This window comes from Thalia democratica, chromosome 9 (assembly GCF_965202585.1).
Source record: "Thalia democratica chromosome 9, ktThaDemo2.hap1.1, whole genome shotgun sequence".
Lineage (NCBI taxonomy): Eukaryota > Metazoa > Chordata > Thaliacea > Salpida > Salpidae > Thalia > Thalia democratica.
The window spans coordinates 21,590,489-21,616,244 of NC_139173.1; the positions used below are offsets into that span (position 1 = coordinate 21,590,489).

The window sequence follows — 25,756 nt, forward strand, 5'->3', positions numbered from 1 at the left end:
TTGAAATATCTCTAAGATTTGTTTTAAACTTTGCTACAAAGAAAAAATTAAAAAGTACTTAGAGCTACAATTTATTTTAAACTGACAGTATTTTTTTATTAGCATGTTATCATCAAATTAGGTGAACCTAAAACAGTAGTGAACATAATCAAAAAACAACTGATGACACTTTTTATTTAGATTAAAACTTTTTACTGTTTGTGAAGGACCATCAAAAAGCTAAAATAAAGTCAAGAGAAGTATAAATATTTATATACTAAGTTATACTAATAAAATGTTCATGACTTTTTTTACTGTATAAACTATTTTTAAGTTTTGTTTAAAAAGTTAACAGCGAGTCGGACAATTTAAATTTATTCAAATTGATAGTTTTAAAGCTATTTGAGATCAATCTTATATCATCTTTAATTTTAGTTCTATGCTTAGAAAAAAAAATAGGCACATTAGAAAATAAGAAAAAACAAAGTTTTATGTATTTTGTAACTACTTTTGCATAATACTGAACAAATAGTATTATTATATACATAATTTTAAAATTATTTTAAAAGCTAGTATTTTTGTACAATGCAAGATATTTGGTACAAAATAACGTTTTAAAGTGCATTTGCGAACCCTTTTAAACTTATGATGGTGTATTTCGACTAAAATGTATTTATTATCAAATGTTATGTTGAGTGTATGCCCGAAGTATTTAAAGTGAGACAAGTGTTTTTCAAGCCATTCAGTCTTAAACTGTTAAACATGTAACATAAAAAAATACAAACAAAGTTGTATGCATAAAGCTCTCTAAGCAGTTAACAAAGCGAACTTCAAGTATAGTGGCATTAATGAAAGCAGCTAATGTTGGATGATCATTGAAAAAATGCAGGCTGGTTGTCTGATGACGCAACTGTTTATAAATAGAACGGCGAACAAATCCAGGCCTCGCGTGTTACTTCTACTTAGAAGCGTCAACTAGCAGCTAACGTTAAAGTTTATAGATTTATTAACTTTATATTAATTCTTTTTTCGTAAGTTTTTGGTTTTCCAAGTTTTGGTTTGCTCAATTAAATATGAGAATATTGATTAGTAAAGTATGTGTATTACTTGGCTTCTACTAGGTGTCAACTAGTAGCTAACATTTGTGTTTATAACAATCTATTTTACAAACTTTGGTTTATATAATTTTTACTGGTTTTTTATGGTTATTTAAGTTTGATTTGTTCAGTTGACAAACAAACATGATTATTGAAAAATAAAACAAAAGTCATTTTTACTGAGAAGCGTTAATTAGCAGCTAAAGTTTAAGTTTGTAAAATTTTTTTTAGTAGAATATTTTTATTATATGTTTTTTCTGACTTTTTTATGGTTTACTTAGCTTTGATTTGTTCAGTTAAATATATATGAGTGTTGATAAATAAAGTTGTGCAAATGACATTGATTTACAATGAAGATGATGAGAGCCAGTACATAGACATTGATGAAGATCAAATACTGTCAGGTCTGTCCGCTCAAGAACTTGAACAGTTAGAGGTATGGATCAAACGTTATTAAACCAGATTGCTTTGTTTTCTTTTATTTTATCTATCATACTATTTTATAACACAAGTTTTTTTTTCGCAATGTTTTTATACAGTTCTAGTTGAACAGTTTGTTCTTAACAATTGAACAAAAAGTTCAAGCTTTCTCTCACTAGTTTTCACAACACTAATGTATTAAAAATAAAGCTACATAGAAAATAATTTAGCAGAAGTTTAGTAATGCAAAGAGTTCTTTTCTTATGAAAACATTTTAATAGCATTATTGTATTACAATCATATAACTTTTATTTTTCCGGTAGCTTTATTACTTTATAATATAATTTTAAAGTTAAATAAAGTTTCAATTTTTTTATTTTTATCTTACAGTTTGTTTACTAATATGAATAAAAAGTTTATTAACATATTTTTATTTTATTTTTTTCTCTTTGTAAAACATATAACTGTAATTGTTGATAAAAAATATAAATCATTACAACCAATATTAACAAACACTTTATTGTAAATTAGAAAAGTATTAAAGTTCTCAGTTTATATATGTTATCGTTCTAACAATGTAACAATGCTTATTTTAAATTAATATTTAAAATAAAATTTGAAGTTTTTTAAAGTCAGGTTAAGATTAAGTTCATAAACTATGAGCAATAATGTACTAAATTAACCTAGTTAATGGTAAACGTCTTCTAACTTACCATATAAAACTTTTATATCATTCTTGTACTGTACTAAAAAAATATTAAAGTTATTGTTTAAGCAATCAAATATTTTTTAGCTTTTCTTTTGTTTGCTAATAGTTTTAAAGATGGCATAAAAATAACTTCAGTAAGTACTATTAATGTTAAATATATTGTTTAGAAAATTTTGTATAAATATCCAGCGTTTTTATTTAGTTTATTTTTACCTGTTTTATATACTGATTTCCTTTACATAAATAAATATATTTTTTTTGTTAAATGTTTATAAAAAGAAAAAAGAATAAATTATTATAATATAGAAAGTATCGGGAAATAAAAGTTTAATTGTTCAAAAGTGATTTTTTCAAAGCTTTATGTTATGGTAAACTATTAATATGTTTTACTTTATTTAGGAAGAACAATTTACTTCGTAATATTAATCTAGTAGAAAGTATAGAGCTAATGTTAAGCTAAATTTTATGCTAAATAAAATAATTGTTTATTATTAAAGCTAAAATAAACATTTAGTATCAAACTTTATTTTTTATACACGAGACGTTATACATGTTCAACTTTTATTCAGGATGAAATTGACAGGGACGTGTTGAACCAGCCTTCTCACAATCGTTACCACGAATACCCGAACAGGAGGGGATCCAGGTACCGCAATTCCAGCTTCACCATCCCGGAAGAAGACGAGGAGAGGGAAGAGCGGGAGTATCCGACGCAAAAAGTTTGTTTAATAAGTTAATAAAAGTTTTTTATGCTATGACTTGAAAGTTTATCCAAGTGATAGAGTTTACTAAATTACAATTAGTTTTCAAAAACTCTTTGTTTCATCATTAATTCAACATACTTTTTTATTCAAAGTTATTGGCTTAATTTTAAATTGATACAAGTATAAAACTTTAAAAAAGAGTAAAACTTTGAAAAAAGAGAAGTATTGAAAAAATATTCTAAAATACTTTTATTTGAAAACATTTTTACTTTTAAAGGAAAATACGCAAGACAGTTATGTGAGAATGTATCCGGAGAAACCGTATGAAGTGAAAAACTATAATCTAAAGCCAACACAATATTATCAACAAGGTTGTCAATACTTTTAAGAGTTTATCACATAAGCATTATTTCAAAACGATGTAAAATACGATTATTAAAACACTGTATTTCTTAAAATTGATCTTAAACAAATAATATTTTGTTAGGGTTGTTAATTTGTTTTAAGTGCTAATATTTACAAATAGAACAAAAAAATCATACAGAAAAACCGGTACAAGCTACTCAGTACATGCAAATGCCTCAGTTGCGCCAAGTAGACCCGAGAAAGTTCAACAGGCAGAAAAGTCTCGATGAGCAGGAGAAAATGAAACTCGAAATTGAAAATAAAGCAAAACACAAAACAAAGTTCGCCTTTTGTTGTTTTATTTTAAATTATAATTTGAAGCGTCTAATTTTAACAGATCTACTAAGAAATGAGTTTTACGGCCAATTGACATAGAATAAATATTGTAACTCAAAAATAAACTATATTTTTTCAAATAATTGTTTTTAAATACAGCCTAATACACAGCACTTATATTATTCTTTTTAGAATTTCCAAAACAACTAAACAATGTTTTTCTACAATCTAAAATATATGGTTAAATGAATAAAAAAATAAGAAGAGAAACATTTAGCAAAAACTGCTAGTTTGTTAAAAATTTAAAATTTTCACAACAAGCAGTTTAAATTATAAAATTTACTTTTGTTAAAAGCCAGTTGTTGCAGTTTCAAACGTAGTTTCTTCTAAGCTATTTGCATCAAATTACTAAAACTTTTATATTCGTTGTTTTAGTTTAATCAATTAGCTTCTAAAGTTTTTAGCCAAAGGTGTTTAAACTGTTATGCAACCACTTCAATAAACACAACGAGCTTTAAGCAGCTTTTAGAATCTGAAAACTTTTCTTAGTAATTTGTAAACATCTATAAATTTCAATGAATTCGTTTTTAAGATTCAAATGTACAAGATTTAAGCACCACCTCTATTAGTACTATTTTTAAGAATTGAATGCAAGCACTTGTTTCTTGCTTCGAAACAAATAACAAACAATGCAAAAATCAACAAACTGTTTTTCTTCAGGCGGCGAAAGAACAGGATGAACAGCGGAGGGGTGACGCGGAGGTACGCCGGAGGGGGGCGGAGGAACAGCGGGTTGATGGCGTTGAGGAGGAGGAGCAGGATCGCCAAGGAGGACAACAACGGGGACTACAACGTGAACGAGAACTTCGTCACCAACGAGGTCCACAACACCATGTCTCGACTCAAGAAAGTAAATTGTTTTTATTTCGATTTATGACTTTTTTACAGTTTTGGTAGTTTTTTGCTATACGTATTTAATAAGGTGTCTTTTAAATTAATAATGAAAGGTTAACGAAGTTTAAAGAAAATTATTGTTTAATTTTGCTTGTTCTTCTTTACGCGCTTATAAAAACGAGGTCAACAACACCATGTCTCGACTCAAGAAACTAAATTGTTTTTATACATTTTTTTAACGTATTTAAATTAGTTGCTTTTGTTTCAAATATAAAGAAGAATTTTGTTGTCGCGATACAGCTTAATGATTTTTTACGGTTTCTTATTCTAAGATAGAATTTTTGCCAAGTTTTTTTATGGTTGAAAACTTTTTTAATAAAACCTCAAAAAATTTTCTATTAAGTAATTATTATAGTTTTCAACGTATTTATAAGAAAAATGTCAATAAATTACTTGATAGATATCAAAATGATACGAAAGTTTTCTAAACTGTTGACTTCCTATAGTCAAAAAAATCTTTAAAATCTGCCGTACAATCGATCACAGGTGAAAACGAAAGAGCCGACTTCGATGTCCGACGTTCTTTCCGGCGTCGATTACAAGCACGTGACTTCGGGAGCGGCGCAGCGCCAGGAAGACGAGATGAGTCTGGCGAAGAGCCACCCTCAGAGGCATCAACAGCAGAACGCCGTCCAGGAACAGAACGAAGGATACTCTGAAGACTCATGGTAAGAAAAATTACAGTTGTTACATTTTATTTACTCACATTAAAATCGGTAACGGTGTTTAAGTAAGTTATATCAAGTAGTTCCATAAATTATTATTTATGTAATGAAGTGAAGTTACGTGGTAAATTAAAGTTGTGTTAACTAATTGGCTACACTAATTTGCTGCATTTTGAACAATGTAGCGTTGGTCTATAACACAAAAGTTTTTTTTAATTACCAAATAAAGTTGAAGATAATAACATATTTTTATTTTTTTTTAATAATGACTTCTTATGAATTAGCATATTTTTAAAAAGTTTTAATGTAGTTAAAGTAGTTTGAGTTATTTTCTGACTTTTTATGACAACTAAGTATTGCAACATCTGTCGTATAAGTCAATTTTACTGACTTATAATTTATTTATCACGTATTTTTTATCATAGGAATTTTTTTTAACACGCATGCTTTAGAATATTTTCAGTTTGGTTTAATCAACTGTTACTAAAGTGTGTCATTTTTCAAAAATTTAACACACGTTTCAGATACTATTCAAAACAAACACACTTTAAAAAAATCTATTTTTAAACAAAGGTCAGACAGTTCAGACGATTACATCAACAAAGAAGAAATGATCGTCGCGCGAATGAACAGGAGGAGAGAGCAGTTCACGCGAGAGAAGCTGAGCACGAAGGGAAAGCCGGTGTTCAACATGAAAACGGGCAAGTTCGAAGTGATCGATGAAAACTCCGACAGTTCCAAGGGAGTGGAGGACATTGTGAGGCGTGTTTGGAAAAACGACCCCACTTTAAAAGAAGTTTGAACTGTTTTTTTGTATTTGTTACTCTCAATTAATAACTAAATACAATAGAAACACAACTTATCTTATTGACATAATTTTTACTTAAATAAATTTTAAGGTATTTAATTAGAAAAACTTAAGATGACTAAGCACAAAAACGTGTATTTACCTTACTTATGTAGTTTACTGAAATTCTAAGACATTCAAATTGGTATATTGTTCACATACGAGCTGCTTACCTCATACTTATATTTATAATCTTATTTTAATCTACAGTATTCTTTTCAACTACATACACATACTTATGCATTTTCTTCAAGGTGAACCTCAACAACATTCAAAACGTACCCATGGAAACGTTTGAAGAACTAGCTGCTGCTATGGAAGCAAACACCAATGTAACGAGTCTCAATCTAGCCAACACGAACTTGCAGGATCGTTCGGCGAGAACTCTGGCTAAAATGCTTGCTAAAAACCGAACTTTGCAAAAACTAAACGTTGAATCTAATTTCATAACAGGTGCTTTTTTTAAGTAAAGTGTTCTAAAAATTCTTAAGAACAACTAGCATGTTATATCTAACACCATATAAGTTTATTAAATTAAAACTTATTAAAGTTAAAAAATGTTCTACTTATTTTTGAACTATATGTTTTGTTAGGCAACGGTGCACTAAGAATTATGTACAACACGAAGAAGTGCAGATGTCTGCAGGAGCTGCGCATCGACAACCAGAGACACATTTTTGGAGCAAGGGTGGAAGAAGAGTTTGTGAGAATTTTAAATGAAAACAAGTTAGTTAAAAGCGGCTTGGTATAAAAAAATAACAACTTTCGTAAAACTAGTGCTTGCTATTTGTTTAAAGGCTTTAAAAGTCAGAAAGTCCTTAAACTGTTTCCAGTTGAGTGATAAAAAAAAACAAAAAAATATTTTTTTATTAAGTAATTCATAGTTAGTGGAGTAATAACATTTTTTAAGTTTGTAACGAAAATTAACAAAATTTAAGAGTAAGCCAGTTTAAAAAAATTCTACTTTCAATTAAAAACAAAAGTTTTTAGATTAAGCATTTTAATTCCCTTCCAAATGTCTAAATGAAATATAGCTAAATTTAAAAAAATGTTAATAATTTCTAATGTTTTTAACAAATGTATAATAACGATTTAATATACTTTTCCTTTCGTTTTTGAAAGTGCTTATGTCGCTTGTTTAAGTATTTTTTTTTAAATTTTGTAAAAATTAGACTAATGTTTTTATTTTTTTCAAAACTACGTATAGCATTGATAGAAAAACATTAAATAAATAAAAACCGAATATCTAATGTTTTCGAAAACTGTTTAAACAAAGAGAAACCAGTTACAACTTTACCACTTTCAAAAAACTTAATTTAACTTTAAAATACATAACAGATCAATAATAAGATTCGGATACCAGTTCGGAAACCCAGGGTTTCGAATGAGCGCAGCGAACTGCCTGACGAAGAACATGGACATTGTGAGAAAGAAGCGAGTCCAGGAACAACGCATGCGGGGCCATGTTAGTTAAAATGTATAATTCTGTTATGTTTTAGCACTATAGTTAATTGTCTTAACTAAAAAACTTTGCTTAATTCACTGTGATGTAAAGAACTTATTTAAATATATAATTTGCACTAGTATTATTATTTAGTATGGTTTAGCGCGTAAAACTTAACTTGTTAATTATTATCCTCAAACTAAAAGTTAAAAAGTTTATATTAATATCTTTTAAAACATTCAGGTCAACAACGGCGGATATCTCAGGAAGCAGAAGTCGGTGGAAAAAAGACAGAGGAAACCGGAGCAAATTGATGTGCGGGTAAGAAAACAAAATTAGTGCACTTTAAACATTATTTTTTAATTGCAAAAATTGTATGCGGTCCTATTTTATAGAAATTCATGTTTTCTAATTCTGTTTAATGGTTAAAATATTGAAATCAAAATGAATAATTTAGATTAGCCAAATAGATAATCAAAGTGCGTTTAAAATTTTAACAAATATGAAATACAAACACTGACAGGAAGTTCTTGGGGACATAAAGCCGCACGAAATAGAACTGCTGAAAAACTGGTTCGCAGCAAAGATGGCGCAGGAGCAAGTCGCGAGAAAGTACAAAACCCAAAACTCGAGAGAGATGAGCTTCCCTGGAAACGTTCAGGAGCAAGAACGCGCGACGGAAGAACAAAGGAGGTTGCAGCTGTTGGAGCAGCAAAGGCAGCAGCAAATTTTGGAGCAGCAAAGAAAAATGAAAGCGTTGGAAGAGCAGCGGCAGCAGCAGATCCTGAAGCAGCAGCAGAAACAGAAGGAAATGGAAGAGTACTGCCGACAGAAACTGCTGAGACAGCAACAGAGGGAAAAAGAACAACAGCAAGCTGACAGCCAATCAGCTCCAAGTGTTCCAGTGCCTCCACCCCCACCCGTTGTTCAAAGTCCTCCTGCCGCGAGAATCGAAGAATCGAGCAAAAAAGTGGAAGTGAGTTTTCAATTATTTGTAGTTTTTTATTTCTTAATTACTAAAAGGAAAATATCATAAAGTACTTTAGAAAACAGATAACATTTTTTGTTTTTTAATAAATAAGTGTAAATTGCAGAAACAATATAAAAAAGTTTTTTTTAAAAATAAGTAAGTTTTCTAAGTATTTTGAATAAAAAAGCTGAAGTGAGTTTTCAATTATTTGTAGTTTTTTTCTTATATACTAAAATAAAAATATCATAAAGTAGTTTAATTAACAAATAAAAGTTTTTAATTTTTTCATAAAATAAACGAGTGTAAACTGCAGAAACAGAATAAAAAACATTCCAAGAAAAACTACAAAAAGGAGAATCTTCGCGGTCAACTTTTGGACTCAATAAAAAATCCACCTAAGGGAAGAAACTACCTTAACAAGGTAATTTACTTTGAGTATTTTGAAAACAAGTAACCGAAGCTAATAAATGCTAACAAACCAAGGTGAAAAGAAAGTCTTGTATGCATTGGTACATGCCTGAGAAAAAGGAAGTTGGTCAAGATGATAAAGAGCATTTGGTTCAGAAGAAAACTTTTATTCCGGCCTACAAAGACGTCAGAGAGCAAAGCAAAATGTTCCAAGATGAACCGAAAAACAAAAAAGTTTGTTTAACAAGATAGTTTCTTTAAGCCTGACTCACTTTTATTAATAACTACAAAACTTATACAAACAAGTTAAAAAACTATTACGTATGTCTAAATTGTAGTTGTGTTTTTGAAAAAGGTTGAAAAGAAGAAGACTTCTAAGAAGAAGCCTAGTACAGAAGTTTCTAGAGCAACTTTACTTGATTCGATTAGAGACACAAGTTCAAGACCAAAGCTTAAAGAAGTAAGAAAAAATATTCAAAAATATATTTAAAAAAAAGCGTATGCATTAATGTAGTTATTAATTGTTAATCAAGTTACACTTGCACAAAACTACCGGTGCATTTTCCAAATTACTCCTTATGTTTTCTAGAAAAAAATAATGTACAAACTTCTAAAAGTTTAATTTTGTTGGTTTTTTAAGTTTTCAATGATTTATAATGTTTATTAAAACTCTAGAAAAAGCTTTCATTTTAAAAATTTGTTATAAAGTTTGAAACTGATTTCTTATAAACCGTAATTTTTCTTAATGATATTTTTAAAGAACAACTACAGACTCTCCAGTCATTTAATTTACTACAATAAATGAAATCAAGCTTTGAAGTTAATTAAACAATATTATTACATTTGTTTTTAATCATAGACAAACAGACTGCTATTGTTTTGGTTAAATTATTTGAAAAAAAAAGTTAGTAACATAATATATAATTTTAAAGGTAAAAAGAAAATCGAAACCAAACTTGCTTTTATCGCCAACAGCAATACCAGAAACACCAGAAACAAACGAAAATCATCATCTAAACAATCCAAGCACTCCAAAGTCTCCTACCACACCAATCGCTTTGAAAGCTAAAGTACGTTAACCGCGTCACAATAATTTTTTTCACTAATACTATATATTAGTATATATATATACTATCTATATCGCATATAAAATTGACTCTAAAAAAATAGATGTAACAGTGCTTCATAAATTCTCTTTAAATATTTTTAAGTAGATATTTTCAATGATCAGTCTTTTACAACTTATTTATAATATTTTTTGTTGTTAGAATAAAACTGTTACTAAGATTTTGAAGGTTTTCCCTGAAAATTACATAAAAAAGTTTGGTCGTAAAACTACCACATTATGTTTAGATTGAAAAATAGCGTAATTTAAGCAAGTTGTAAAGCTAATGATTTATGATACTTTATTTCTGAAAATAAATTTGTATCGTTTAAAACTATGGTATAGAAAATATTTAATATTAGGTTTTAGAATCAAATTATATATAAACAGTTTTTCAAAATTATTTTTTATAACAATTATGTAAGTACATATAAAATTTTTATAAGACTTTTAAACGAAATTTACAGTAAACTTTATTGCACTAGTTTTAAGACTAATATTCAGTGCTTGTAGGTTTGTATCGAAACTTTTGACAATAAAAATGGCAAAATAAAGTTTATATAATTAGACGAAGTATAACATTTATTTATTAAAAAAAGTAATAGTTTGTGTCTATGTTAGTAAATTGATTTTATTTTTAGTTCCAAGAAAACGTTCCTGTAGTTGCAAAAACAAAAGTTCACAGATCTATTTCTAAAGAGGCATCACCTAAAATTTTACCAGAAAAAGTAAGTTTTTGTTAAAGTTGAAAACATAAAGTATTTTGGTGACTATTAGCTTTTGTAATTTAAAAAAATATCTTCTAAAGCCTCTAAATTTATGCTTTTCATGGTCTGGTTTTTCAAGCTATATATAATTTTTTTACCTATTATTTATGCTATTAAAACTTAAGTTTTTATAAGCTATATATAAAAACATGGTTTTATTTTCAAACTTGTAAGTCATAAGTACAAATTAATGTTTTGTGTCTAAATAATAATTTAACAAACAAAACATTAACTGTTACAACCAGGCAGAAGTAACTTTTAAAAATTTTGTTTAGATTGTATTAATTTCTATATCAAGTAATTATTTTTGTATAGAATATAACCAGATAAATATTCTGTATGTATGTATAATCTTAATGTCAAGATATAGTGAAGTTTTTTGTTAAATTTTAATTCAAATAATTTTTGTACTTTATTTCATCTGAACACAAAATAACTATTTTTTTCTATGAGAAAGTAACTGATTATATTTTAATTTTTAACGACTACTTTTTAACTAAAATTAAACTTTATTACGATAATAACTTTTTTTAATTTAATAACTCGTCACTTCTTCTTTTTATAGCTTTCTTTTTTCAGGTTAAAAAAGGTAGAAAAACTAGCATCGAGGAAATTGAAAAAAAGGAAACACCAAGACGAAGGGGTCCTACTAAAACTTACAAGGTATAACAAAAAGGATTATTAGTACAAAACAAACTTTTTACTATACTTTACTCATACATTGAAATAAAAAGAAAAACAATGTTTTTTTATCGAAAATACTTTTAAACGAGTTTTATATACTGTACAGAAAAATAACAAGCTTATTGATGAGCCAACGCTATTTGATGGCACTTATGAAAGAAACACCGTGACTGCTCCTAAGACCACAACTTTTCCCGTTTCCATTCCCGCTAAAACTGAAAAAGTAAGTATGTTTATCTAAAGGCTATGTTATAATACATACAAGTGTAAGTGTGGTAATAAAAGTAACTGGCTTTAAAATTTTAAGTTTAACTTTAATCTAATTTTAAGAAATTTTATAAACATAAATCACATGATTGTTTTATAATCTTTATATAGTTTAGAAATTAAAAATTGAAACATTTTTCAAAAAAATTATAAAAAAATTTATTCAAAGACCTTAAAGCTTAAAGCCTTTAAAACCAAACATTACAAACATAAAGTTTAGTAATTGCAAAATTTGTTAAAAAATAATTAAAACAATGTAACTGAAAATATAGTAAATTATTTTTGTTATGCATGGACTTTTGAAATTTTTGAAAAACAATTACGAATAGAGTTAAGTACAGTGATACATAATAATGAAACCAACTTAATAGTACAACTATAGTATTGACTAATATCGTCAAATCATATAAATTTATTTCTAGAATTAAGTATTGTTGGATGCAAAGAATTATAAAAAAGCTATGTGCACTATTATTTTAGCTGAGTTTGTTTTCAAAACAAAATTACTGAAATTTTTTTTAACCACTTTATGAATATATGTATGATTCAAGTATGTATTTAAAATAGTTGTTTAGCAACTTTAAAATAGAGAAAGTATGTTTGACTGAATTTAACAAAAATAAAAAAAAAACAAAAAAACGCAAAATCGAGAGTTTACATAGTGTTACTGAACTCCTTAAAAGTGTTAATTAAGAAATTTTTGTTAATCTAAAACAAATAGTTAAAGTACAGAACTCTACCTTTATGTTTGTTGTTTTTTATATTTAAAAACACTTTCATCTTTGAGGCCACTATACTAAAGTGTACTTAATTTACAAAGGAATTATTTAAACACATTTTAAAATCATTTCAGTTTGATAATTAACTTATTTATAATATTATGGTATTACATTCATACTAAGTGCTTTTTTTTGTTTGACATTATTGTCTTCTTATCATTTAAAGTCAAACCATTTTTTAACTAAACACTTTAACAAACTTGTATAAACAAATAAAACTCTAAAACTTGTATAACTAAGATTTTTTTTTAGTTGAAAAAAGGATTGTTATAGCTTTTCAATATTTATTTTTATTATTTTCTATTATTCATAGAAAAAAAAAGCAAGAATTATTGATATCTTAAAATAATTAATGTATAAAACAATAGTTAGATTTACAGCTTTAGTCTTGTATTTTGTATTTGAGAAATTTCAAAAATACGAAAACAAAAAAGTTAAAACGCTTTACACTGAAAAAGCCTTTGTATTAGTATCAATCAACACTTTTTTCAATATTCAAATTTTAAATGTCAATGCAAGTTCAGAATAAATTAAAATTAGATCAAAAGTTTTAACTGTTTTTTTAGAGGTCATAAAAACTCTTGTACCCTTTTAAAACTGTCAATAATGAAATTACTTTTTTTGTTGTTAAAAAAATTGAGTGCCTTTAGACTTTGAAAAAGCGAATAAACGACTTAAGCCACATTAATAAAAACTGCAATGATTAGATAAATTATTTAACTTTAACATTTCATCGATACTAATTTTGTAAAAGTACCATTTTGTTCAAATGGCAGTTACTATACATAAATGCACTAAAACCACTCTTTCCTTCCTTCGTTTCTGCTATTTAGCGAATGACGTCATAAAAGCTGATAAAACACCAAGTACACGTAATAGTAATTGACGCAGGCGAATTTAAGCTTTCTCCCAGGAGAAATTGTACATGCCGATGTTTTGTCACAGTGCTCGGCTGTTATCTGCGCTGTCAACAAAAAATTCTTTTGTTATGCGCATTATCGAAATTTGTGATTGTAACTTAAGAAAAATAGATTGTTCGTTGTTATATCTTTTTAAAGTAAAACACTTTCATAATTTTTTTAATCAACAAGTTCCAAACAAAGTTTCAAAGCAAATTAATGTAAACTATGTGCTGGACAATAAACACTTACTAGGAAATATAATTGTTGCTTATATTGCTTGCTGAATTATATACCGTATTGCTTGAATACTTGATAAATGATAAAGTAACCAAAACTTATAGTTTTTATTTTTAACTTTCTAATTCTCTTAAGACAATTAAAACCACTTTTACACGATTAGAAAAGTGTTAAGAAAATGTTATGTTTAATATTTAAATTGTTAAACGTCTTGATAAATAGATTGTTCCAAACATAAGTTGTTCTTTGTCAATTACAAGTTTTTTTTTAATAATGTTGAACAGAACAAAAAAATGATAAAACTCAAATTAAAGTGCTTAATGTTTTTGCTATAGTACTTTTTATTGTTATTCATAATAAAATATCGTTTTCTTTATTCATTATACAAACTAAATTTGAAAGTTACTCTTATATTTTTATGCGTAATTTAACTGTTAATGATAAACTTATTAGAAAAACTTTAAGGCCAACCCGAAAAAGCTGAGCATAAACATATCTTCGAAGTGCAACGAAACGACAAAAACCCCGAGCACCAAAGAAACCCCTAAACCAAAAAAGCACGACTTTTCCGCATCCACCAAAAGCGCAACTCCGACTTACTCCTCCTCAATAGTGGTGAAGCCCCCGACCACACCGAAAAGAACCCCCATGCAGAGGAAAGTATCAAAAGAAATCGCGTCGCCGCCGTTGAAGCCTGCAAACGACTCGAACAAAATGAAGCAGAAAATCTCAAATGAAATAAAACCGCCGGGTGGCGCCAGAACTGAGTCACCGGACGTAATCGACTACAAGGAAGGACAAAAGTACGATAGCGACGAGTACGAGGTGGTGGAGGTGACGGACACTTCGGAGGAGGAGGAAGTTGAGCAGACTCCTCCTCCCGCGCAGGACATGAACGCGAGGAGGCAGGCGTGGATGCGGGCGAGGCAGAGGGAGGAAAAAGAGGAGGAGGAGGAGGTGAAGCTGCCGAGGAGGAAGTGGAGGTCAGCATATCGGGGAAGCACCAGCGATGAAAGTTAACTTGTTGGTTTTGACTTTGCCCTGAAAACATTTAAAATGTTTAGATTTAGTGACGTTTGATTGTGAGTTCATTAAGTTTTTGATTGTTAAAATTAATATTACAAAAACTTATTTGAACTAATTTGTGTTAGCTTATTAATAAACATTGAAACTATTTTTAATTTTAAGTCGTATTAATTAGAATTCAAAAATAATTTGAACGGGTGCGTTTTTGTTTTGAACCTATTTAGGTCTTTAACATTTTTTCTTTTAACAAAAATTCTTTTTATGTAACTTCATTTACTTTTCAAACAAGTTTTAACATTTTTAGTTTTTATAAATCAAAGAAGACAAAACTTAAGAAGCTAAAAACAATTTTTTACCACTGACTTTGACTTTTATTATGTAAAATTTGTCTTTTATCGAATGCTATACATTAGTAAGTAATTGTATTCATTCCTTGTTGCTGACTACAGTAACATAAAGGTCAGTTTCTTTATAGAACTTTCCAAAAAAGTCTGCTAAACAAATTTAAAAAATATAATTTTAATAAATAACTAACATTGATAGACTCAGATCTTTCATGTTTTAAAAAGTTTATACACTTAATGTGTTTTAACTAGATTGTAGTAGTTTTGATAACATTTGACTTATCAAGTAAAAATAATGTTAAAAATGTTAAAAAACTTTTTTTTTTTACTATTGATTTACAAAATCTTCTGTTATAAATGTAAATTGTTTAAAAGAAAGTCTAGTAAAACAATGTTTAGAGATTAAATCAAATTCAATACTTCAAACTTATTCTTTCAAAATATGTATGTACCTTTTAAAATTAAACGCTGTTTCATTCTTAACATATAATTAAAGCTTGTTAAGTTGTTAGCCAAGTTAATTACTGCTAACATTTGCAACAGTACTTTCAATGAGTTATCGTTTGTTGTGGTTTGTTGTCACCGTTTGTACACGCAGTTTTAAAGACTACTTGTCTAAACAAGGTTAAAGAGATCGTAATTTTTTAAATCATTTAATTTAAACAGTTTTGTGACCGATTTTTTACAAACAAAATGTAAACACAAGTTTAAAATAACTTGTTTACTTATCCATAATATAATTTTCGTCTAATGTTTCTCAAAATATAATAAAGGACGTTTAAACTTGTTATAAAATGATACATAAGTTTTTCAACAAATGTAAAGGAGCTTTACTGATATACTTACATTATTTACATAGCAATAGTGATAAATGTTTATTGATCATTTTCCGTATTATACCGATGATTATTTTTTTGTCTTAGTTTTTTATAGAGTTTAAAAAGTGTTTTTAAATTAATTTGCAGCTCGTTTATCAATTTTAGTTTGTTTTTTTTCGAGAAATTACATTTTTTTAAATTGATATATTACTTGTTAAAACAATGTATAAATAAATGTTTATTAAAAGTATTTTAACTTATGTTTTCAAAAAGTTTATTTTTATTTACAGCAATTAATTAATTAAAGTATTAGCCGCTTGCTTTGTTTTAACACGAATTAACTTTATATATTTAAGATACTCAGCAGATTTTATTTATGTTTTCGTTTAGAAATTACAGCAGATGCTGTAGAAATACTAAGCTAAAATAAATTTTAAACTATCAACTTTAGTTTTTAAGTTTTATCCTGAACAAAAAATTGTTTAAAACGTTATCAAATAAACTCATCTTCAAGTAAACTTTTCAATTCAGTTAGTTTTTGATAAGTAATAAAGCAATAAAATAAAATTTTTGTTTGTTACCAAGCTGGTAAAACTTTTGTTATATTCTTCTAAGTTTTCATAAAGAACTAAAGTTTTGTGCTATGAATATTAAATTGAACCTTTGTGTTGTCGGTATTTTAGTGTTATAAAACGTACGGAATCCGTACTACGGATTATTGTAATTATTAACAACAAAGTTAAATAAGTGCTATAAAAGTTTTACAATCATAACATTAAAAAACCGTTCCAAGACCTTAATTGATTTTCAACAATGTAGAAAAAAAGTAGCGTATATTTCTATACTTACTTTCAATTTTCTATCAGTATACTTTTTATACTTCTAACGCAGAGTTTTCCAAAGTGAGCGATATCGCCCCCCTGGGGGCGATTTTAGTATGTTGGGGGGCGATAACTAGTAAGGGGGCGAAAGGGTGGGCGATAACTAGTAAGGGGGCGAAAAGGGGGCGATTTTAAAATTTTGGGCTGTCATAAAATTTTTACTTTTTATATTGCTATTTTACTAATTTTAGCTTGCTATCGAATATTTGACCCTGAGGTAAAACTTAAACAAAAAAAATTATTTTGTTAGAAGAATATAGAGAAAAAATCAAGTACTTATGACTCCTACTTTCAAGTAAATTACATACATATTTTCATTCATATATTTTCTTATTTCACAATTACATAGATCATAGACGATCGGAATCCCTCTAACCATTTTATAACCTGACATATATGTTATTTGGGATCATAAATGGTTTGTAAAAATCTATGTTATATGTTGTTAAATTTCTAGGTAAACTAGCAACCCTGAATACTTTTATTTTTATTGGAAATATCATGAGGTGATAGTTATATCACCTCATGATATTTCCAATTGTTTTTTGAAAAGTCACTAAGTTAGACTAATAAATAAAATTATACAGGGTTGCCAATTTACCTAGAAACCTGAAAAAATCTGGAATTTGACAATTTAGGCAAAAAAAAAACCTAAAAAATCTGGAATTTTTAACGATTTCAACATATTAAGTAGTAAAATTTTGATTTGACACAAAAAAACTATCATATAGATAAAATTATGGATCCCTTCGAGGCAGATCTTTTTGAAGTAAACGACTTACAGGAAACCTTCTCAGACTTACAAACTGACCTTGAACTTAAAGTAAATTTTTCCAAAGAACGATATGAAAGCTTTTGTACTCAACAAAAACTAAGGCAAAAGTATCCAATCTTATGAGAGGAATTTAGATTGTTGTTTATAGTTTTTCCTTCTAGCTATGTTGTTGAGAAAGCTTTCAGTTCAGTTATCAACATCTTGAGCAAAAGATCTAATCTAGATATTTGTAAAGGAGACTTTATTTTACTGATTGAGAATCAGATTAGAAAAACTTGCAAGCAGTCATGAACCTCATCCTTCATATTATATTAGACTTAAATGCAGAAATTAATTTATGAGATTTTTTTTATTTTAATTGATCTTTTAAAATACTTCTTATTTAACCTGGTTTGTATTGTATTTAAGTAGTCTTTTTATAATAAAAATTTTATTAAGTTATTTATTCTACAACAGGTTTGCATAATACCTAATAAATATTAATTACGGTAGACTTCCTCTTGAGTTCGCACATTTTACCCAAGAAAAGTGCAAATTTATATTTTCTAAAATTTAACTTAAATAAAGTTTATTACTAACTAAGTATTAACAAAACAAAAAATACATAATATTTAATAGCTTATATAAATATTTTTTTAGTGAATGTTTGTTTTATTATTTAGTTGATTTCATGTTTATTCATAACGTTATTGCATATAACATATTTAAATTTATCATTTTGTATAAAAAAATGGTAACAATTTTTGAGTTTAAACTTTTTGATTTTGTTCAAAGTGCGAACTGAAGAGGAAGTCTACTGTATTTATAAAATGGTTTATGTTTTAAATATGTTAATAGCTTTGTTTTGACCTGGACAATTTTGTAGTTTATATTTGTCGATTTACATTACACCAAAAGTTTTTATAGCATAGTTATTAAAGTATTTGTTTGACATCTTTTTCTTATTACTTGTTAAATCTGTATAAATAAAAAATCTTGATAACTATTAAAGTTTTTATTTCAATTTTTTTTTTTGGTTTTAAAAGAGTATAGATTTGAGGTCTCTGTTAGAAATTACTTTAAATTTTTCATTTAAAAGATTCTTAAACTCAATTTTATTTTCTAACTTGATTTATTATTGTTAAAAAATCTATATATTAAGGAGTTTTAAACTATTAATACAACTGTTTTTTGTTTTATCTTAATTTTTAAGGATTAGCAATTAGATTGTGTTGTTTATTTTAATAGCTCAACACTAGATTTTAGTTTTTCACTATTTTCTTCTTGTAAATTATTATAGGCTAATAACTAGAGAAAAAATAAGTTTAAACTGTATTAAATAAGCCATCAAAATGACTGCTACAGTTACAGTTAAAACAAAATTTTAACCTTATTAAAAAATTTTTTAATCGATTACTTTCCGTTCACAAAATTAACTGTAAAAATTTTGATTTTATTTTTTTGAATTTAAATTAAGAAAAAAGAAATTGTTAAAATTAAGGTTTAGTTTCCTAAAGGTTATTCCAAGTCAAATACTACTTAATGGTATTCTACTACAAAACATATAGTTAAAAAAGTTTAAAATTAGGTTTTTAACTTTACAACTAACTTGCTTATAATATATCTTAGTATTGAAATTTATAATTTTACTGCATTAACTGAAGCTGTTGATGAAACCACTTTTCATGTGAGATAATCAACCAGTTGATCAAACTTCCTCAAACTAGATCAGAAACTATGTTTTAATATTTATTTTGTTATATGTAAAATAAACTGTTCATTCTTTTATAGTTTTTTAATCTCTGGTATAGTAATTTTAGTTTATGCCTATCTATAAAATAATTTAAGTATTTTGTGCGGCTTAGATAAGTTACTTAGTATTAACTTCTACATGTCCGAAATTTGTTATATGAGATATTATTATAATGTCAGGTTTAAGTTAAGATTTCAGATGGGTAACGTACGGTTAAGATCCAGTCAAATTTCGACCCGCTAAGTAACTTGAAAAGTACTTGTGCAAAATAAACAAAATTTAGCCTTTTGATACTTAATATTTTGAAATACACTTTCAATTTGGTTTTCAGTTCACAAAAGTATTTCCTAGATCACAATAATAATAAATAACTTTATTACAATTTTGCTCGAGTTTTTTAATTTTCATATATGTTATTTTTTTAAATTATGCAGCCCGCAATTACATTTTTTAAACAAGTTGAAACTAGAAAAGATTTTTTAGTAAATATGAATTGCTGACTACAAAATTTGTCCACCACTACCCTAAAAGTTTCATTAGTTTCGAAACAATTCATATCTAAACAGGATTGATTACAGATTACACAAGGCTTTTTAATAATTAAGTATTTTAATACACTTTACTTGGCTTATAAGAAAACAAATGTAACTTATTTTCTCAAGCCCTGTAAACTACTTCGAACACAGCCCAAAAGTGCGTGCATAAGAAGTACCAGACTAAATTACATTTCGAACACAACTTTTTCGGCTCAAAAGTTTGTAAACAAGAGAAAAACTACTTTGTAAAATCGTGGGGGGCGATTATTTTTTAAATTTCTGAAAAGGGGGCGAATTAGAAAATGAGTTTGGGAAACCCTGTTCTAACGTTTAGCAACACTAGGTTGTCTATCAAAAAGTTTTTACGCTTTATCAAAAAACAAATTCCTGTTCACAAAAAAACCATTAAGAGTAGGTGAGTAGATGTAAACCACCAGAAGGGTTTTAACAAAACAGCATAAAGAGCTATAAAGTGTTAGTAAAGTTTCAGTAAAGCTTAAATGTCCGTAAAAAATGCAATTTAACCTAACTTAATTAGTGAAAGTAGTTCTGATAATGCTTTTGTTACAACTATGTTAACTAAACTCATGTCCATCTAGACGGGTGGGTGTCAAACTTGTACGAACGGACAAAATTGCACGAGGGGACAAAATTGCACGTAAACAAAATAGTACGAAGACACTTTTGCACGAAGGGACATTTTTGCACGGATTGATTTTTTTGTTTGTTGTTATTTTTTAATTTTTTTCTTTTTAATTTTTTTTTACTTTTAGATAAGTTTATTTATTTTATTATACTATCACTGTTACCTCTAACCATTACCCTCGGTCAGTAACTTTTTTTTTGTTTTTGCATTTTTATTAATTTAATTTTGCTTTCTGTTTTATATATTTTTTATCTGTTTTTTTTTTACTCTCGTGCAAAAATGACCCTTCGTGCAAAATTTTTACTCCTGCAAAATTTTCCTTTGGTAAAAATTTTCTTTGTGCAATTTTGTTCCCTCGTGCAAAAGTATCTTCGTGCAAAATAAGCCCTTCATGCAATTTTTTTTCGTGCAGCTAAGTACCCTCGTGCAATTTTAACCCGTTACCCATCTAGACAAAAGTTTCCTAAACTGTTTTTCATAAAGCCCTCTCCAATTAGAATTCTCAAAAAACTATCATAATAAGACCTTTTTAATTTCACAATATCACCAACTCTAGCATATCTTAATTTTAGTTTCAAATGTCAATCTTATGTTCCTCCCCTTGCTGCAAATAGCCTCCTTAGACTAAAATTGCCCAATTTGGGGCACCCTGACGTAGACCTTGATAATTTATATTTTATTGTATATAAAAAGTTTATATTATTATACTAAACAGACAAGTTGAATTTGAAAAACATTGTTAAATGAAGTGTTAATAATTTCTCAAAAGAATATTGTTTATAAAACTCATAATATCTTGTTTTGAGTTATGAAACAATTCATATACTAATGCCCTTAATTAGATGAAAAAACGTTTAAAATATGGTAAGTTTTATACTTTTGTAAAATTTTAGCTATACAAAGAACATAAAAGTTATTGAGTGTTAAAAATTTGACAGTAAATTTCCGAAAAAAGTTATAGTTTACTATAATTTTATTTCTAAATTACCTTACAAACATATTTTAATATTTTTTAGTTAATGATAGTTAATTGACTATAATCAAAACGGTAATTTTTTTCTTTGCCCTTTATTAATTATAAACGTTTTTGTTACTAATTTAACAATTCTTTGAAGGCATCTGTCTTCGTTCTTTACTCAATAATGCTTTTCTTCAATTTAACTTCTCATTAAAAGCGTTTGTTCTTGGTATTTTCGAACCATGAGAATCAGCATATTCGTAAACAAAACGATAAAAAAGTGCAGCCTTCGGGTCGATTTTCCTTCCATCTATTTTCGGAATTTTTGATTTTTTACTTTTGTTTGTGAGCGAAAGAAAATGAGAGTTTTCAATTCCAGAGTCTGAAAAAGATTTTTTTTGGTTTAGCAATTTCTCAACAAACTCTTACAAAGAAACATTAAAATAGCAACAAAATAAACTGACCAGTGAGGATATCTTCGTTGCTTGCTGCTTTGTCAACCTTAAAATTGACCTGAAATTTAAATTTCGTAAATCTTTTATCTGATTCTATTTTTAAGACTTCAGTTAACATCGAGCAAATTCTTAAGAAGTATTAAACAAGCAAAAAATGGATGTTTAAGCAAATTTTATTTTATTTTATATTTTGACAACTTTCAACTTTTTATTTCGAAACATAAAGGTTTTTTTTTATAATACAAAAAGTAGATATCCAAGCGAAAAAAATATACGGTTTCTTAATAATTATAAGATTTACTAACCTGATAGTTTGTGAAAGCTGTGGACACCAGAGTGAAAATTTCACCAATAAGAGGACGGAAAAAAGTGAATAAAAACAACAATGCCAAGTAAGTAAATATCAGCAAAGCATTGGCGAGTTTTATACATTCGTAAACAAAACGATGAAAAAAATCAACTTTCGGCTCAATTTTTCTTCCATCTACTTTTAGATTTATTGGTGTTTCGTTTGTGAGCAAAGAAGAGTTAGAATTTTCATTTTCAGAGTCTGTTAAAATTTTCTAGTTTAATATTTTTATTTGTTTCTTAAAGTTTATAGATATTAATTTTTATTTGAAGATAAAAATTGTATCACAAATAGAAAAACTTACCAGAGATACAATCTTCGTTGCTTAATTCTTTGTCAACTGTCAAATTGATCTGAAGTTTTAAATTTTTTTATTTAATATACTTTTCTTATACTTACCAATTCAGATGATAAATATAAAATTAGAAGAAGTTATAAATATTTTAACATATAGACAACCAAAAACAGGTATCATTTTATATATTTTTGTAATTTAGTTTTTAATATCACTTAACCTTCAAATTCAGGACGCAAAAAAAAATAGTACAAATTTTAAAAATACAAATTGAAATACTCATAACCGAAAAACACACCGATTTGTTTAATTACTTTATATACTAACCTGGTATTTTCTGAAAGTTGTAGACATTAGAGTGAAAGTTTCACCAATAAAAGCACAGAAAAAAGTAAATAAAAATAGCAATGCCAAGAAATACTGGCAAGTTTTTTAAAATCAGCTGAAAACTTTGTCAAAGACAGGACTTTGTTTGATAATTTGACCAAACATTGTGTTGTGTGAGTAAGTACATATTCCAACCTAAAAGTATCAAAAAATAAGTATTTATATTTTACACTTCAGTTTGATAAAATAATAAAAAACTACTTTAAACTTTTACAGAGCCAATAAACAATTTTTTTGATCAAAAGTAAGTAAGTTAAGTTTTTTATTATAGTTGTACTCAATAAATAAACACTAACATTTCGGAAAATACGAAGTAAACGACCAATCCAAAAACAGCTCCGACCAACGATAAATCATTGTCTTTTGTAGAACTGTAGAACTTTTCAAGTTTTATTTCTACTACTTTATAGACCAATGTCGATAGAGGTAGATCTTTTTTATCTGGAACTTTTTGATTGAATATGCTCATAAAATCATTTAGAAAAGATTTATCTTTTTTCTTATCTTCTTCAATTTCTGATTCCAAGTGTTTCCTGAATGAAGCAAAATAGTATTGCTTCTTAGCAATTTCGGGCTCCTTAATGATGTTCAATGGTTTCAACAAAACCTCATGAAGTAAATATTCAGCAGGTAAGAGGACTATAAAAAGAAATGCAATGACTTTTAAATTCATTTTTCGAAATCAGTGAATCAAGATTTTATTAAATCATACAGTTTAGTTTGAAATCCAAAACAGTTTAAAGATAAATCTAAAACGTCATATTGGGTTTATTCAAAAACAGATATTTTTCTTGTAATTTTAATGACTTATTTTCGTATAATTTCGTGTTTGTTTTTTTAGATAATATTTTTGTCAAATATAAAGATCGATCAAGCAGTGTTGTAAAAATCTAAAAGCAAAACAAATTTACTTAGAAAGAAAAAACAAGTAACAAGATATTGAATTGTTTTTTTTATAGTTTCGTGTGTTGCTATGTATACATTTATCCAAGAGTCGGCAGCCTTTTATAAGTAATGGGCCAGTTTTTTAGGAAAATTTGCTCGCAGACCGAAATTTTTAAAAGTATTTTTAGTATTCTGTAAAAACTTAAACGAGTATCAACAAACTTAAACTATACTTCCCTTCATCAAGCTTCTTAGTTTTTTTAATTTTAGTTGTTGTTTAGTTTCGTAAAATACATACTAATAACTAGAAATACAAAAGTTAGTTTTATAGGTTTTTGATTGGTTAAAAATTACAGAAACTGTATAAATAACTGATTCAGGTATGTTTAAACAGCGACAAAGTGCTATCAGCGTAAACTTATTGATTTAGGTATGTTTAAACTTAAATTACGAATAAGCTAATTTAAAGACAATAAAACAAAATTCTATAATTCGCGTTTTTAAAGCATAAAACAAAACCTGAAAAATCAGCTTTATACATTTCAGAGACATGAGAGATTTACTAGAATAAATTGATTGAATGAAAAATATATAGGTTGTAGATAGATAGTAGTTTCGTATGAACTAGGAGTAAACTGACCCTACACTTAAAGATAGTACTTGCTGTTTATATTTATTAGGTCTCTCATGAAATTAATCCAGTCTAAGTTATAGCAAGTACTATTATAATATTATTATATTTTAACTATTACTAAAATTTCATTCAATGAGTCAATGTTTCTTTAGTATACGTGTACTTACAAGTTTTTTTTACTATAGTTTGTTGAAAAGTGTAAAATAGTTAAATTACTAACTAAATCATTATAAAAGTATGAACTAAAAATATCGGTATAATAATAATTCTCCACCTTGATCATTTCCCACCCACGCTTAATTCCCACCCAAAATTTATTATGATTTTCTACATTTTCTTTATTTTTTATTTACTACGTACATTTTTAGTTTTTATTTTATTTATTTTTTACTATCACTGTTACTCTTAACTTAACCCTTACCCTTGGCCAGTAAGCAGTTCTCGGATTTGATAGGGTGGGAGTTAATTAAGTGAGAATTGTGCGCGGGTGGGAAATGAGTGGTTCCCAAAAAAAATCTTTGGTAGTTTTTGTACTTATTTTCATTTTATAAGCAAATTATTGTCGCAAATAATTTTAATGTTTTTTTATGATTGTATACGCAGTTTATCTTGTTAATTCTATAGGTTTTTTAATTATAAAATTAAGTTTTACAATTTAAAAACAATAGAAAGGATTTTTTATTTTCTTGAAGTAAAAAGAGCTAACTATTTTTACAATTTAATAAAAGTAAATAGGCCCAAGTTTTTATTGTAAGCAAAAATGTATTCTGCTTTTTAAATGCTACTAATTTAATTTTTTTGTAAATAAATATTGCATATTTTAATTTTATTTACTTCTTCTTCTTGTTCATAAAAGGTACAAGTTTCCAATTTTTAAAGACACGTCTATAACCTTCTTTGTTTTATCATCAAAAAATAAAAGTAGCGAAAATAATAATAAAACTATATTAGTAAAAAATAAAAGGTGTTTAGCTCGATGACCGAAAAGTTCTTCTATACAGCAGATCGTTTGGCCAAAGTTTTTAAGTGTTGATTTCTTTATCGTGTTCAGTAAACTGTTTATAACTAAAAGACCCCATAAAGACACAGAATCTAAGCAAACTCGAAGCACAAAAAAAAACTACAGAGTTACATACTTTTACAAACAGTATTTGACCTGTATTGTAAAGGATAAAAAATATTTATAAACTTTTATCGTTTGTATAACTTTAAAAAAATATTACGGAAGACTCCATTCGTCTATAACAAAATTGTTTGAAAATCTATTAATCAAAAACTATTTACCTATCTTACTTATTAAATTATAAAAGCATACTTATACGTATAAAGTAAGTATTAAAATTAAGCTTAATAGTGTAGTTAAGCAATAATTGTTATAAAAAACCATAATTATTTAAATCTGAAAAGATCTTGGTA

The 25,756-nt window shown here is 27.2% G+C and overlaps 1 protein-coding gene across 1 annotated transcript; it reads left to right on the forward strand.

The window, feature by feature from the left end:
* The first annotated feature begins 1,363 nt into the window (after positions 1–1,363).
* On the forward strand, positions 1,364–16,120 carry LOC145843790 (uncharacterized). Its single transcript, XM_082951019.1, has 20 exons — positions 1,364–1,512; positions 2,775–2,924; positions 3,187–3,280; positions 3,454–3,595; positions 4,311–4,500; positions 5,031–5,212; positions 5,783–6,005; positions 6,311–6,509; positions 6,650–6,782; positions 7,395–7,521; positions 7,744–7,821; positions 8,024–8,476; positions 8,784–8,891; positions 8,954–9,112; positions 9,234–9,338; positions 9,811–9,948; positions 10,625–10,711; positions 11,330–11,413; positions 11,541–11,657; positions 14,085–16,120. The coding sequence occupies exons 1-20, from the start codon at positions 1,411–1,413 to the stop codon at positions 14,637–14,639; spliced, it is 3,426 nt and encodes a 1,141-aa protein (XP_082807145.1). The 5' UTR covers positions 1,364–1,410; the 3' UTR covers positions 14,640–16,120.
* The last annotated feature ends 9,636 nt before the right edge of the window (positions 16,121–25,756 follow it).

Bases quoted from the DNA above. Each gene is read 5' to 3' on its own strand.
- LOC145843790 (XM_082951019.1), top strand. From the start codon at position 1,411: ATGACATTGATTTACAATGAAGATGATGAGAGCCAGTACATAGACATT. The intron at 6,783-7,394 runs GTTAGTTAAAAG...AATACATAACAG, and splicing joins AGAATTTTAAATGAAAACAA to ATCAATAATAAGATTCGGAT. The intron at 10,712-11,329 runs GTAAGTTTTTGT...TTCTTTTTTCAG, and splicing joins CTAAAATTTTACCAGAAAAA to GTTAAAAAAGGTAGAAAAAC.